General features: G+C 38.6%; 1 protein-coding gene across 1 annotated transcript; it reads left to right on the top strand.

Annotated features, from left to right (window-relative positions):
- The first annotated feature begins 451 nt into the window (after positions 1–451).
- TMF1 (TATA element modulatory factor 1) lies at positions 452–15,269 on the top strand. Its single transcript, XM_032193912.1, has 17 exons — positions 452–643; positions 2,392–3,626; positions 5,055–5,158; positions 6,007–6,133; positions 6,403–6,508; positions 7,132–7,274; positions 7,793–7,959; positions 8,125–8,281; positions 8,755–8,847; positions 9,027–9,183; positions 9,616–9,808; positions 10,130–10,199; positions 10,278–10,370; positions 11,432–11,542; positions 11,920–12,066; positions 12,531–12,656; positions 13,412–15,269. The coding sequence occupies exons 1-17, from the start codon at positions 502–504 to the stop codon at positions 13,553–13,555; spliced, it is 3,315 nt and encodes a 1,104-aa protein (XP_032049803.1). The 5' UTR covers positions 452–501; the 3' UTR covers positions 13,556–15,269.
- Positions 15,270–16,913: the final 1,644 nt, after the last annotated feature.

The raw sequence follows: 16,913 nt of genomic DNA, 5'->3' as shown, positions 1-16,913 counted from the left end.
TGCCAGGTTCCTCAACAGAAATTATCTCATTTTATTTGGTGCATGTGAACTGTGTTTAACCTCTCCATCTTGCAGCTGTGTGTGTGTAATCAGTAGTGAATCATTTCACTCTTAATTTTTAACAGGATAACATTTACCAACTCTACACTATTCCGAAGCGCTACGTGGCGCAGCGCGGGCTGTGTGAGCAGCGACTTTAAAGGGCGAGGTTTAGACCAGCGCCTGTTTGTTTTTTGGGGTCGAAGCGGCGTTTAATTCCTGTCAGTGCCAGCAGGGAAACGAGGCGGGAACAACCCGTCCGCCATGACGGGACGGAGGCGGGGGCAGGGAGCTCCTCCCCGCCCGCCATGGGCGGCTGCGCGCCGGGCCCTTGGCGACGTGGAGCGGGCGGGCGCGCAGGCGCCGAGCCCAGCCCAGCGCAGGCCGAGGCCGAGGCCGCCGGCCCCGCCGCTGCCCGGGAGCGGGGCTCCGAGGGCCCGGGGCCGCTGCTCCGGCCGGAGGATGAGCTGGTTCAACGCCTCGCAGCTGTCCAGCTTCGCCAAGCAGGCGCTGTCTCAGGCCCAGAAGTCCATCGACCGGGTGCTGGACATCCAGGCCGAGGAGAGCCCCTGGCCCGACGCCGTCATCCCCGACTACAGCGAGGGTAAGCGGCCGGCCTGGCCGAGTCCTCAGCCCCTGTCCCTTTTTAAAGCTTTTTTTTTTTTCCCCGTTTACTGAGGAATTTAGGTGATAAAATATCAGGAAAATGAGGTTTGTGAGGAAAATGGGTGATAAAAACTGTTCCGTGAATAAGAAGGTAGGAATAGCGTTCTTCCTGAGGCACACATAGGTGCGTTGTGACAGGAGGAGCAGGGCAGAAGCCCAGAGCTGGTGGCACCAAGTGAAGTTTCCACTTCTTGTGGCAGCGACGTCGTGATCCTGTGGGATCTGCTGAAAGGAGCCCACCGCTGGAAGAACGGGCACGGTGTGGAGATGAGGAACCAGCTCCCTGCTACCTGTGGGGTGCCAGCACAGAGGCTGAAGGGATGGTCAATTTGAAATTGGTGCTTTGAGATGAACGAGCAGGAAGGCAACCTCATGCTAAAAACTGGTTTCTGTAAATAGTACTTTAAAGATAAGAACGAGTAAAGTAAAAGTTGGAAAACTAACTTTTCTGGAACCAGTGTCCTTACTGCGACTGTATCTAGAACTGTTTGTGGTATGAAGCTATTTCCAGGTATACCCACAGCAGAATGAGGTTTCTGAAAATTGAAAGCTAAAGCAATTGAAAGTGTTTTCTAGGTTGCTCAACCAAGCCCAATTTTGCATGTCTTCAGACTGTTGGGGGAGGAGGTGCTTGTCAGTCACATACTGGCAGTGTCTTATGCAGGAATTGTTTATAGCATCTTGTGTAGCACTTAATCTCTTGAAACTTGTTCAAACTATCTTTTTAATTTCATTTATATCTTCGTATCTATAGCATTACTGTAATTCATAAGGAAAACAGCCAAAATCAGGTTACTTTTGTTTTGCCTGAAAGAAATACGTTAGAAGTAACTGGCTGATAACTTTGATTTAGGCCAGCTTCAGAACTCCTCAATTCAGTGTTTTTCCACAGGAGAAGAAAAACAGTCATCTTAGTTCTGCTGTATGTTGTCAGTTTCATGCTGTCACTTAGTGTGTGAGGAAAATATGAGGTCTGTCACAAGCTGAAAGGGCAAGAACTCTGCTAGTGTAAATCCTACAAATATTTTTTTAGATAATATGAAAATACACAATACAAGTTTTTTTCCCATTTCCTATAATGACTTATGAAGCGTTTGTCTGTGCTATTGGCTGATAAATGTTAAGACCTAGTAGTAGTTCCTTGTTTTCTAATCTGTGTAACTTCTGAACTGCAGCTCTGCTGTTTGTTTTGCCTAGCCTGCTCTCAGTACAGGAAGCAGGATGCTGCATTCCTTCTCTCTTGTTCCCTGTGCAAAGGCAACACTTGCTTTCTGTGTCTGAAAAGGCTTCAGATGTGCCCTTATGCAAGGCCCTGGAATGCTGCACAGGCTCTTCTCCCCTTCCAAGGCACTTTTCTCCATTTTCTTTCTGAAATTCTCTGTCTTGGAGTTACTGGTATAATTTTTGTATGGCTTCTTTTATGCCTTTCCTCAAGTTACTGTTTAACGTGTCCTTGAGTCCTTGAATTACTTAATTTCTCCCTTAATCTTCTTTTGTTTTGTCTAAAGATCAGTCCCAAGCTTTGTCAGGAAGTAGAAACAAAAATGTTGCTGTTTGCACTTGTGTTAATACTTGCTTTATACAATACGGAAACCTTTTTTTTTTTTTTTTTCTGAAATGTTGCACGTAAGAAGACAGTTACTGGAAAATAATTGTTTTCTTGGCATGTCTTTTTTATCGTTTTAGGAACAAATTCTCTCATAAGTGGAGGATGGGATACATCTTCCTGGGGTCTAAGTTCAAATGCAGAACCACAGAATCAGCCAATATCGCCAACAGCAATCACCAAACCAGTGAGGAGAACGGTAGTAGATGAATCTGAAAACTTCTTTAGTGCCTTTCTCTCTCCAACAGATGTTCAGAATATACAGAAAAATCCAGTGGTGTCCAAACCTCCAGCCAAATCACAGCGACCCAAAGAGGAGGTGAAAAGCACTTTACAGGAGTCTCAGCACCCCAGTCAGCTGGAAGTACCTGTGACGACAGAGGCAGAAGTGAAGGATTCCTCTGCAGCTGGCCTGGTGGACTTGAAAAACCTTGATGTTCCCAAGGAGGAACTAGAAGAGAATTCTGTGCTCAGTGCCAAGCATGAAGAAAGCACGGATGAGGTTCCTGACAAAAAGGTGTCTGCTCTAAATCTGAAAGAACCTGAAGATGCTCTCAGTGAAAAATCCAGCGCAGGGGAGGACGGAACGGGAGGTGGAACGGGTAGCACTTCACAGTCTCTTAATGCAGGTACAAAAGATGTGGGTTTGGAAACTAAGGAGCAAAAAACTGAGGACAGGCAAAGCAATACGCCGTCACCTCCAATTAGCACTTTCTCTTCGGGGACATCCACAACGAGTGATATTGAGGTTTTGGACCACGAAAGTGTAATAAGTGAGAGCTCAGTAAGTTCGAGACAAGAAGCCGCAGATTCAAAATCCAGTCTCCACCTAATGCAGACATCATTTCAGCTTTTATCTACATCTGCCTGCGCGGATTATAATCGTTTAGATGACTTTCAAAAAATGACCGAGAGCTGCTGCTCCTCGGATGCTTTTGAAAGAATAGATTCGTTTAGTGTACAGTCGTTAGACAGTAGGAGTGTCAGTGAGATCAATTCAGACGACGAATTATCAGGCAGGGCTTGCACTTCAGCATCTGTCACTGTCAGTCCTTCTGCACCGAAGACAGAAACGGTTGATGCCCTGAAAAGTAAATCTGAAGATCTAAATGACAGTCCCGTGTTACATGCTGAGGAAGCTGAGATGGAGGAGAGTGGCAGAAGCGCAACCCCTGTTAATTCCGAGCAGCCAGATGTTTTGGTTGCTACCGTGCAAACTGATGAAGAACAGGTTGTGAAAGAGGAGACCGAGCCACAGCAGGATGTTGGTGAAAATTCGCTGGAAGAGGACTCTGAAAAGCAAGAGCTTAAAAAGGTAATGGCAAGTACACCCTTTAAATATGGATGGGACTCCCATCACCTCCTTATAGAGGTGTTAGGTTCACCTTAGTGAATTGATTAATGCTGAATTAACTTGTAGAAAATTCTTTACTATTCTGCAGCAGAAGAATACTGGTGCAGTTTTTGGGCAGATCGTTTTGGGTTTCACTTAAGTTCACTTGTCAGTATTGTGAGTTGTGACTACTGCTAGCAAGCAGGAAGCCTCGATAAGTCAGATGTGTTATTTTGTGTGGTACAAACTCTTTTAAAAAGAAAGGTACATTAAGTATTTTAATGAAGAAGATAGGTATCATTATGGATAATTAATAGATATGAAGAAATCTGGATGGCTGGCTTAAATAGATGGGTTAACTAGAGATGTGGAGGAACAAGTAGGATATTTCAGAGTGTGGAAGACTAAACTGGAGCTTTGTGTGCACTATTTTTTTTCCATTTCCTCTGTCACCTTCCTGTCCCTCTGTTCTTGTTTTTAAATTCTGAGCTGTTTTGACATGTTTTACTCTTTTTTTTTTTTCTTCTCTGCATTTTGTTTCAGACGTAGTGTTTTTGCATACTATCTGACATAGGTGGGCCCTACTCTTGGCCATGCTCTGTAGGTGTGTTTGCAGTACCGATAGCATTTCTTACAGTAATAAGGGAAAAGCAGTTCCTTATGGGAGTTTGTAAAGCCCCAACCTAATTTGTATTTTAAGGAAAGCATTTTTTGTTGTAAATTGTAGGGAATGTCACTAATTCCTTAGGAAAGTCCACAGAATGCTGTACCAAAGTTTTCTGATCTTACTGAATAGTTTGAGGGAAATGTTAATGAACCATAGCAGATTTTGTTTTTCACTTCCATGCTGAGTCACATTTACAAAATCTGTTTAATTACTTTACGTTGTTATATATGTCTGTGTTACTTCTCTATGCTTAGCTTTCTAAAATCTGATATTAGATAATTCTGATGATGTATTAAGATCTCCTGACTCTGCCTGGAAGTTTACTTTCCTCATCCAATGCTATCAGTTTGCAGAAGAGACCTTTTCAAATGTAAATTATCCTGTGATTCTGTAGAGAGTGGTATGAGGAGCACAGCAGGAGTCTCAATGGTTAATGCTAGCTCTGTTTAAAAACTTTGTAATTGAATATAACTTAATTTTGTTGGGGAGGTTAGCTGAGCCAGGTATACTTAACAGGATTTTTTGTTAAAACTCTAGTAAACAGGTATCTTGTGTTTAGCTATTGCCTAGTTTTACATTAATGTAGCAGAAAAATGGTCATCTTCACTATCTTAAGCTTCTTAATTCTTTTAGGAATTTGAACTAAAACTTTAATGTTGGAGGAGGGGGAAGAAAGGGGAAGCCTGCCCCTCTCGTGTTTTAATTGTCCCATTCATCTGATGTTTGTGATAATTTTTTTCCAGATGATTGATTCATTAACAGAGAAGCTGGAGAAGAGAGAAACACAGTTATTAAGTACAAGTAAAGAAAAGGCGCGCCTGGAAGAAGCTTATGATAACCTAAAAGAGTAAGTATGAAAATAGGCACAGTCATTGGTGTAACTAACTTTACTGTAACACAAACAATATTACAATGCAAATATTGTCATTTGTGGTCAAATGATAAAACAGGTGCCTTCTGTAACTAGACCGAAGGTTGCAAAGGATATGCCCTGTTTAGGAAATGTGGAAATAAAAATACCATTACAGGACATGCAATCTGTTTTATTTGTTGAGGCCAAAACCTCTTTTGCGAAGACTGGTGGGAAACAGATGCGCAGAGGCAGGTTTCAATATTAATAAAGATCTTTATTATGAGACTGGGTTTTGATATTAAGGGAGACTGACTGCTCTGATACAGATAGATTAACATGATTTACAAAGTAATTTGCTGACTAAAACGGAGGCAGTGAAAACATGGTAGGAAGACTGGTTGTAGGAAAAAACAGAATTAATTGTTTAATTAAGTTGGAATAAAAAATGAAAAGTTGAATTTGCCAATTTACTGATCAAATGTGAGGTGTAGAAATTTATGGATAATATGTGAAGATGTTATTTAATTGTTAAATTGATCTTAACTTTAAAAAAAGTTTAATCATTTGCCCTGTACATGGTAGAGACTAAGAGGTTATTCTGAAAGAACTTGATTAAGGAGCAATACATTTAAGGTAAATCCAGAGTTCTGCCATTTTCACTGTTAAATTACTGAATTAATAGAGATCTTTAGTACTTCTAATATGGATGTGTTTTTTGAGCTGTTCGTAAAATGTGTAAAAATTATAAACACGTTTTAAAAGCATTTAAGACAGCCTGTTGCAAACTGTTTGGGATGTCACATAGCCATGGAACTGTTCTGAAATGTTAATTTTAAATGTAGTGAAGTCTTCAGAATGAAAGAAGAGACCAGTAGCATTTCGTCTCTTAAAGAGGAATTTGCTCAGCGAATAGCGGATGCTGAAAAGAAGCTCCAGCTTGCGTGCAAGGAAAGAGATGCAGCTAAAAAGGTAACCAGCTTTTTAATGAAACTAATCCTTGGAGGTTTTTAAAACTTGATGGAATAAGGCTCTGAGCAATCTGATTTGACTTGGAAGTTAGCTTTACTTTAAATATAAGGTTGGATCAGATAACTTGCAGAGGTCCCTTACCAGCCTAAATTGTTTTTGAAGAAAAGCCTTTTGAGAGGGAGGGGAAAAGAAGATGGCAAGTACAATTGTGCCTCTAGCCATAAATATATTTTAATGAATGGTCCTAAGTATTTTGATCTATTCTTTAGGAAGTAAAGACTGTTAAAGAAGAATTGGCTACTAGACTTAATACTAATGAAACTGCTGAATTACTGAAAGAAAAAGAAGAACAAATCAAAGGATTGATGGAGGAAGGTAAGATTTTAATTTTTTAAGCAAAACTTTGTAGAATAATTTGAAATACACTGTTTTCACATAAAAGCCTCCCTTATGTGGGGAAGACAGGTTATTTGAAGCATGTTAGATGTGTCTATACGTTTAAACTATTTAGTTAATGGCACAGAGCAGCAGAGTCCATCAGTCAAATGCAGATGGCTGGAAGGATAGTTTTTGTGGCATGCATTAAAAGGTACCGTGAGATAAGACCGCTGTGCAGTACAGTGTTCTGTGCTCCATTTGGCAAAGATCTGACCAGAGCATTGTTCAAGCCACTTCTACGGTATCTCCCCTACTACTTCTTAACTTTAGAAGTAAATTATGGTTATTAAACTAAGTGGCCATTATGTTTATTTCCTGGTAACATGATTTTGCTTGCTTCCAAAGCCTTTTCAGTGACTATCCTATCTGAATATAGCTTGGTGTAGTGAGGTCATTTTGAGGTGGACTGGAAACTTAAGAATTTGCATGAAAATACAAGTAAATGTTTTATTATATGTTTGGCTATTACACAGGGCTGGAGGGCAGAGAAAGGTGTGAATGGAGACTGTTCATAGAATAACTGGCAATATGTGCTAACTTCATGTATGTTTTCTTTACAGGAGAAAAGCTTTCCAAACAGCAGCTACACAATTCCAACGTGATTAAGAAATTAAGAGCAAAGGAGAAAGAAAGAGAAAATATTAACACAAAGCAGAACAAAAAGATCAAGGAACTTGAAGAAGAGTTGCAACATTTAAAACAGGTGAGATTTAAAAAAAAAAACAACTTCTTAGATTAGCTGCAGAGTAGCCTTGTGGGGAAGCTGTAGGTAGCCTTTTTTTTTATCTTTCATGGGAGACTATTCTAATTGATATTACTGGAACACTAAGATGGGATTTCAGTAGTTTTAAATTGCAGTTGTATCTCATTCCAGCTGCTTTTTTGCACTTGTGTTGTTGGTTATCGGATAATGGGCTGATGAAATTTGAGTTGAAAAAACTGTACTGGCCAAATTTGGGCAGTTTTCTTGATTGGTTTGTGAGTTGAATCAAGGACGTGCAAGCAGAAGATCTAGCATGAGGAAATATGTGAAATTGTGTGGTGAAGAAGTGCTCCCTCCTCTGGAGAGATTGCCTTTCTCTTTTGCAATGTTAGATCACTCCAGTCGCTTTGTGTAACTTAATTCTGGATCTGTCACAACAGTTGTCGTTGTCATTGCTCAGGTGGTGTGATCCACCCCATGTGCTGGGATTAATCTAATGCTTGTTTGCACTCCAATAGGTACTTGATGGCAAGGAAGACCTTGAGAAGCAGCATCGAGATAATATTAAACAACTGAACAGTGTTGTTGAGAGACAAGAAAAGGATCTTGCTAAGCTTCAGGCAGAAGTGGAAGACCTTGAAGAACGGAACAGAAGCGTGCAGGCAGCACTCGACAGTGCGTACAAGTAAGCAGATATTTGGGTGCCTGTCTTGAACCGTACAATCAGTTTCCATGTCTATTTTTTGTGCGATGAATCAAGATGCTACAATGATACATAATGAAGTTATTTGTGAAGTCACAGTTGGCATTGTATGAACTGCAAAATGCATGGCTTTTCTTCCTCCCCCAGGGAACTTGCTGATCTTCATAAAGCTAATGCTACAAAGGACAGTGAGGCACAAGAAGCAGCCCTAAGTCGGGAAATGAAGGCAAAGGAAGAGCTTGGGTTAGCTCTGGAGAAGGCCCAGGATGAGGCACGACAGCAACAAGAAGCTTTGGCAATTCAGGTGAGTCTTAAATGTGATGAATAGAACTTACTGAATGAAGAGATGTACTTGGATGGGGTGTGCATTTGCCATAATGAACCAGACACAATATTAGGTGGAAGTCATTTCTGTCTACTAAGCAATACTTAGTGGATTTCTTTGCTGTGAACTTGAGTTCAGCCTCTAGTGGTAGTTGTGCTAAACTTTAGAATTCTATTTTTTTTAAGAAAAGACTTCTAATTTTACTTGTCTAAATAAAGTTACTTTGACTATTTGCATATTTAAGTCTGTAGTGGTTGAATCATGATGCAAAGCTTAAAAATATAATTGGACAAAATATTTAGTGATACATACATTACATAACTATTTGTGTGCTTGCAAAACTCAAGCCTTTAACTTGTACCCCATCTGATGTTGTTTTAAATGGGAGAGCAATGGGTAGATGGCACTGTGATGTTTGGCAAGAGATTAGTGACAATGCCTTGCTTGTTTAGGTGTCAGACCTGAGGCTAGCGCTGCAACGTGCAGAACAGCAGGCAGCGAGAAAAGAAGATTATTTACGCCAGGAAATCAGTGAACTACAACAGGTACTGTAGCAAATAAGACAATGCCAACTCGTATCTGCAAGAAGAACTTATAAAAACTGAAAACAAAAAAGCTAACATGTCATTAATAAATAGCCTATGTAGTAAGCTGATTTAGGGTGATAGCATTTTAGTCCATTACATCGTTTTAAAGCTTTAATATGTTTAATTTCTGATTTCAGAGACTCCAGGAAGCAGAAAACCGGAACCAAGAACTAAGTCAAAGTGTTACATCTGCTACGCGACCACTTCTCCGGCAGATAGAAAACTTGCAAGCCACACTGGGAGCACAAACTTCTTCATGGGAAAAATTGGAAAAGAACCTTTCTGACAGACTTGGTAAGATGTTTTTAGCTTATACTGAGCTGTGAGACTCTTAATGAAGATGTGAGGTAGCTGAAGGTAAATTGAAAGGACTTGATTGGCCCAAGGAGTATATGAGTGGGTTGAGAGGGATAAGCACAAAATGTTTTCCTGTAAGGAAATGATATGTGAGGTATTTTGCCAGGGTTCTTGGATAAGTAATTGTCTGTTTCCCTTTAATATAGCGTAACAAGATTGTAAGAGGTGTTATGGTATGCATGTACTTAGGACATCTGAAAGAAGCATGGACATTGAGACACTAGAAGTACACCAGCATTAAAAAAAAAAAAAAAAAAAGTTGCCTCTAAAATACTGACAAAAAATCCATTTTGATGCATAAATAATTGGACCACATTATAGCTGTGTGAGCCTAAAAGGTAAATTCCCTGTCTTTTTATTTATTATTAGGTGAGTCTCAAACTCTTCTAGCGGCAGCTGCTGAGAGAGAACGGGCTGCTACAGAAGAGCTTCTGTCTAATAAAATTCAGATGTCTTCTACTGAGTCTCAGAATAGTCTTTTAAGGCAAGAAAATACTCGCCTTCAGGCTCAGCTGGAAGTGGAGAGAAACAAATTGAAGAAAATGGAAGATGAAAACAGTAGGTGAGTGAAATGAAGTAAGCTATCTAGTATATAACCATCTGCTGAAAATCTTTGTAAGCTGGAAGATCTCTTTGGGTGTTGTTGCTACTGTAAAAAAAAAAAAAAAAAAAAAAAAAAAAAAAAGATGACAACTCCTAAGAAAGCTTCCAAACTTGTTAAGGATCTTTCGTTTCATACTAACGATTGTCTGAAGCCTGTTACTTTCACAGTGCTTTAAAATCTTAAAGCTGTGTGTGTATTAAAATTTGCTGTGGTTTAACTCCGGTAGACAGCTAAATGCCACACAGCTCTGCGCTTACTTCCTGTACCTCTTCATTGTAGGTACGAGGTTGAACTAGAAGGACTCAAAGATGAATATGCAAAAACCTTGGAAGATGCAAAGAAAGAAAAGGTATTGTCTATTTCCTCTCTAAACTGTTACTGACACCTCTGCTGGTAGGGGGTTAACAGCCTGTATTGATTTTTGTAGACGCTGCTAACTACTCAGTTAGAAATGGAGAAAATGAAGGTTGAACAGGAAAGAAAGAAGGCCATTCTTGTGCAAGAAGCAGCAAAGGAGAAGGTACCAAAACCTGATATTTGTGTTCAATTTTATTGAGACTATCCCTATTCTTCTGGTTTTCTAGAATCTGAAACTGTGGCAAGCAAAAAAATGGGCTTAAAGCAGTGCAGTATATACTGAGAACCTAGGCATTGGGAACTTCTCTTTTTCTTTATCTCTTTTATTCTTTATTCTTTATTTTTTTTCTTTATTTATGAAATAAGTGCTTTTGTGAAACGCGCTGAAGTAAGTCTTTGCGTAATACTCTATCCTGAGAAAAGATAAAATACAGATAGTGATTGTTTTAACCTTTTGATTTATGAATGCTCTGGGATTCATCTTCTGAAGCTCCTTGTTTTCTTTGCTTACACTGCAAGCGTTGCTTCTCCTGAATTCCTGTTCTGGGTTTCACATGGTTGTGTGCAATGTGCCGCATGCCTTCCAGCTTAAGTCACAAGTCACAAAATGGGCCTCCAGAGTCAGTAACTTTGTTCCTGCTGATTAGCAGTTGATGTTTGAGTAAAACTGTTTCTATTTTGGTTACTTACTGCTTCTAGTTCTAAAATCTAACTGCTTTATCCTTCAGAGGCTAGTATTCGTTCAGATGCTGCCTTTAAAAGAGGTCAGTCTCTGGAAGGTATGTCAGTCGCGAGAAATCTCAGCGTTGAATTTGTAAACTTTAAAACAACAACAAACAAACAAAAATGAAGTTAACATACCTTCCAAAAAGAGACCTACTTCTGGTTATGTCATCCTTCCTGTGATGCTTTTGGACGTACAGAACTGCCTCTGCATCTCCCTTGGCTACTGAAAGAGAAGTTATTTTGCTGTAGTTTGCAACTTCTGTGTCTTTGTTTCCTGAAAAGTCTAAAGAGCTAAGTGTAGACTAGAAGCATTAGTAGCACAGTAATTCTTCATTGTTGAACTTAACGTATGTTTTTTATAGGAGGGGAGAGGAAAGGGCAGTCTTTTTTTTTCATAAGCTTTCACTGTCTTGCCAACTCTTTTCTGTAACTAACTGGTGGTGATGTGGGGTTTTTCTTGCGTGCTTTCTTAAAAATATATTTATTGTTTTATTTAAGGATCGGAAGTCATTTACAGCTGAAACAGTTTCAAGCACTCCGAGTATTTCACGTTCTAGTTCCATAAGTGGAGTTGACATGGCAGGTCTTCAGACATCTTTCCTCTCACAGGTATATGTCAATAATACTGGCTTTTTGATAGTGTTTTTTTTTTTTTCCCTTTTCAGGAAACTTTATTAATGTTGAAAATGACTCTTCAAGAGTATAGTGGTTTTAGGTGAGGCAAAAACTTCTAAAAATAAAGCATCTGTGAAAGAGCATAAAACAATGTTTTTTATTGTGGACCAATGCATATGGTTGTATGCATTGGTGCTGAGTTCACGTCACTAATTTCAACTAGAAAATTTGAATAACACTGTTAGAAGTCAAACGGGCTTCTTTTTACTAGCAATATTGGCTTAGTGCACGAGCCCGCTATTTAGATGTGTTTATTCAAAGTGTGTACTTGTTTTGTTGGGTTTTAAGGTTCTCTGACCTTTTGTTTGTAGGATGATTCTCACGATCACTCATTTGGGCCAGTAGCTGCTAGTGGGAGTAACCTTTATGACGCTATAAGGATGGGAGCAGGTTCAAGTATAATTGAAAACCTTCAATCACAGCTAAAACTAAGAGAAGGAGAGATTTCACATCTACAGGTACTGTAGTTACTCTACTATATAATGAAATGCAGTGCTTCTAAGGTTAAATATTAATTCAGTCAGTTTTGTTTCATTGTTTTTGTATTCAGAATGCTTGGTCCCACTCAGAGCAGACTGACAGTTCTGTTAACCAGGATAGCCACTGGAGGTGTGTGTAGGGATGAGCAAGAGAAACATTTATTTCTTCCTCTCTTGTTTCGGCAAGGACCCATCAAAAAAACTTAACTTGCCTGTCTGGAGGAAGAAGAAGGGTGGTGGGGTGGGGAACAACACTCATCAGATCTGAATGAGAAGAAAGGGAGAGTGTTTCCAGGGGATGCGCTTTCTGGCTCATAGAAAAAGCTTTAATTACTGTTTCATTCTGGCTTACAAGAAAAAGCTTTAATTGCCATTTCAAGATACTTTTTGTAATAAAAAAGGTAAATTTTCTTTTTCCTAATTGTGAAACATATTTACCTTAGCTGGAAATTGGGAACCTTGAAAAAACTCGATCAATAATGGCAGAAGAATTGGTTAAATTAACAAATCAAAATGACGAACTTGAAGAAAAAGTGAGAGAAATACCAAAATTGCGTGCACAGTTAAAGGTAAGTGCATTTGTGTTGGCAATCTGATATGTTATTGTGTTGTTGTTTTTTTTTTTTAAATACCACTATCTATTTATGGTTATACTTAAACGTGTTCCTAATCATAAATTACCTCTATTTATTTATTTATTGTAATCTGGTTATCCCTACTCCATGACTGGTAGTCACTTCAAAATGTAGCTGTAAAAATGTCTGCTGTGCATAAAATTGAATGCTAAATTGGGAATAGAGTTATTTTTTTTCTTCACATAAGACACTTGTCTTGAAGTCTAGTCTTTAAGTGAAGGGAGTGTTCTGATAAACAGCCTGGATTTGTGAGAGTTAAAGGCTGAGTGCGTGCTTGGCAGTGATATAGTTAATGGGACAAATATTTTAATCCTCTAAGCATATCAGAACTTAAAGTTGGGAAATAGTTTTGGAATAACTTTGGAAATGATTATTGTTCTATAAATACACAATTTAAATTTTCCCATGAAACGGTTCACAGACTCTGTTACTTCCTGTAGTAAAACTTAGGTGTAATTTGCTATTTTTAATGTGTGTGGCAACTGAACTTCAAAGTGCTTTCATAGTTCCACTGTAGCCAGCATTAATTCTTCGTTGTCAAGAATTTTTGACTTTAGAGTCTCTTCCTCTTATGTCTAGGGAATAAATCTAAAAGAGTTCACTGTCATTGTCAGTGTCACTGTAAAATACTTACACTTTGATAAACTAACACTAAAAAGATGGTCAAATAACAAACTCCATCATTGCAGGACTTGGATCAAAGATACAATACAATTCTTCAGATGTATGGAGAGAAAGCAGAGGAAGCTGAAGAACTACGATTAGATCTGGAGGATGTGAAAAACATGTACAAGACACAGATAGATGAACTTTTAAAGCAAAGACAAAATTAACTCCTGCTGGAACTCTTACTATTGTAACAGATTGTATAGATAATTGTTTATGTAAATGCTGAATTTAAATGTCTTGTAAAAAAAAAAATAACTGTATGATAGAAAATGTCTATATAATAAGTTCATATGTTAAAAAAAATCAATGCTTTAAGTGTCTTGTACTGTCTGCAGTTAAATTATTTGTGCAATATTTAAATTTTTTAAGTCATCTCTGTATTTAAGTTTTTACTAAACAATGGACCATTTTACTTGTAAACAGTAGCGAGAGAGATGACCATGACCTCCTGAGACAGCACTGGAAGGTATGAGTTTTACTAAAGCAGCCCTTCATTTGTAAACTTTGCATACCCGTAAAAAATATAAGAAGTCTTTCTAGACATGTTCGTAATACAAGTTTTTCTAAAATCTCGCTGGCTAACTTTTAATAACAAAATAGTAGTGGCTTGCTGTCTGAAACATAATTGGTGGATATTTTTATGAAAGGAAAATCTTATATTTGTACTTGCAGTGTCTGAACATGATAGGACAGTAGTTCTATAGTGTAAAATAGTCATCCAAATTCAATTTTTTCAAAGTCCTCTAAAGCAGAGTGTAACACTTATGATGAAGTTGTAATTTATAAAGTTTCATCTGTCTATTGTTTGTGTTGTATCTCATGAGCTGTCTAGACAGCTGCTCTGCTTGTAATTCTAAATGTGGTTAAATTTTAACATCAAAAATACAAGTATTCAATATTTGCTCTAGGGTTGGATGCTGACTTTAACAGTAGCTAAAACGGTTCAGAAGAATGCTGAAAAATATTTTAATGAAATAATTGCTGCTCTCATAATCGTTCCCTGTATATAAATAACAAGGTTTAGACTTTGGCAAAACTGTGCTGTGGCTTAATATAGTTTTCAAGCAAATCTCCAGTGGCTGCAAAGTATTTCTCATGCCATTCTTTAAGTAAGGTATTGGTTAAATAGCATCCACGTGGCGTGACATTTAGCTGCGTTTTGGGTCATGTCAGAGGAAACTTTTGAATTGGACCCTTGGGAATGCTGAGAATCGGGGGAAGAAGCTTGCATCTTCCCCTGCATTCCAGACAGCAAGTATTTCACTTTATCTCAGAATTGTGGCTGCAATAGGCACTCATGTGAAATACTCTGCAGTTTAAATTCTTTGCCTATCATGCTGTTGCCTCCACAGCGAGGGGTTTCGTTTGCATCTGTTTGCATTGTAACTTGTGTTAGAGAGCTCTGTTCCTGCTTGTGTGTTCAGTGGACAGAAAGAGACAAAGGATGTGAGTGATGAGAAGCTGCTTTTGGAGAAAAGCCTCTCAGTAATATAACTCATCTGCCTGTGAAAGATTTATTCCTTATTAGGAGAACAGTTAAGTCACTGGATTTACACAAGAGAGGGTAAGTTTGTGGAACAACCTAGTGCAGTGTGACATTCAGACATATTCTGAGGATTTCAATAAATCGATAGAGCAAGAACACTAAAAATTCCCTTAACTCCCCATCTGTCACAGAAATTTTAACTTCCCTAAATATAGGACTGCTTTTTTTATTTTTTTTTTTTGGGGTGGTGATGGGCAGAATCTACACTCTTATTGTCTTAGTTTCAGTTTTGGAAACCAAGGTAAAACCATTTTGTTAAAAAACAGAATTTATAACCTTGCCATCATATTGAAGTGTGCTTGGCATGCTTTAAATTTCAGAGGGAAAAAAAAGAAAGCAACTGAAAACATTTGTTTGAACTTACTGACTTGTGGTATATTAAGTCAGAATTATGATGTACACCTGTTAGAAGCTCATCCATTTCTTGAAAAACAAAATGCAACAAAACAAATCTGTTTCATGAAGATTAATGTTTAGAAAATTTGTTTTCTATTGCAGTGAATCAATAAATCACTTTCACTTTTTTTTTTTAATAATCTTGGTACACAAATGGAGCACTTTCAAAAAGAAATATATTTGTTTCATTTGGACTGATTATTAGTGCCAGTGTTTTTGAAGGTAACATTTCCTTTGTAATGTGTGAGTAGATGCTCCTTAAGGGCTGGCACAGGTGCAGGTTTGAGTGTGTCTCAGACTATCTTGGGTTTTCAGGAAGAGCGTGGGTAAATGCGAAATTTTAACATGCGGTCAGCATTAACTGTTTTAGATATAAAGCCTTTTGTCAGAATATTAGACTTGTATATTTTACAACAGTAGACGTTAATACCTGTACCAGCTATTTTTGGATTCTTTTATCCTCCCTCAGTGCAACCTTTACTATCACGTGGAGTGGCCTACTGTCTTAATCAAAGCCTTAGAAAACCAAGTAGCTGTTAGAAGGTAATGTAGACTTCCAAGTATTCTGTTTTGATCATCTTTGACATAGTTCTTTCTGGCTTGTTTTGAGGAAATGTTGAGATTAACGTGTACTAGGATCTGGGCACATTGCTATGACAGATTGCCTAGAAAAAAATAACATGCAAAAGGAAAGAATTTAGGTCGGAATACTGACATCCACTTCCATTTAAATTTGTTAATTTTTAAACTATTTCTTGTGGAAGCCACTAATTTACACCTCATTCTAACTGCCTAGGCAAGTACAAAGAAATATTGTTTAAAAGCTTACTCAAAGTATACTGTTACTTTTCTCATCCTTGGTAGATAATGGAAAGGCATCTGTTCACGTGGGGGGGCGTTGGATGAGGTACACTGGTACAGTTTTCCCTGGGCATGGTGTTGCATCCTTTATGAACAAAGAAGCAAATGTTAAAAATCCTGTGTATCCATACATTGTAGCAAGGGTTAGTTTTGTTATTTTTTTTTTCCTGTTACAACTTTGTTACAATTTATGTTTTGCTAAGGGCTACAACGATCCTTGAAACAGAATGGTTTATCACATGGTGAAAATGGAACCCTTGGTTTCTAATTGTAAAATGTGTATAAACTGTAAAAAGCACGGGGCAGGGTAAAATAAAATTTTACGCTAAGAGTGTGCTCTGAGTCTCTTTGACAGTTTTTTTTTTTTTTTTTTGTAGGTTTTTCGTCTTGATAGGTGTGAAAGGAAAGCACTGAGGTTAGAAAGGGCTGTCAGATACATCCCAGGTACTCTGGATTTGACTAGAGCTACACCCCTCGGTTAATCTTGTGGTGTCATGCGTATTTAGGTACAAGAGCCGCGCTTATTTAGAAATTCCCAGCGGTAATGGGATTAAAGATCATGCGGCATTGGGACTAATTTCCTTTATTGGAGTGCAAACAGCTTTCTAGCACCCTGTGTTGGGGCAGGGGGACCCCCGCGGTCAGTCCTTGTCCTGCCCTGTGGGGCCGGGCACTCGCCGCCCGCCTCCTTTCCCCCACCTGTCAGTGAGGCACAAAGG

Source organism: Aythya fuligula, chromosome 10 (genome assembly GCF_009819795.1).
Source record: "Aythya fuligula isolate bAytFul2 chromosome 10, bAytFul2.pri, whole genome shotgun sequence".
Taxonomy (NCBI): domain Eukaryota; kingdom Metazoa; phylum Chordata; class Aves; order Anseriformes; family Anatidae; genus Aythya; species Aythya fuligula.
The sequence above is the reverse complement of the archived record's forward strand: the minus strand, read 5'-3'. Positions and strand labels throughout refer to the sequence as shown.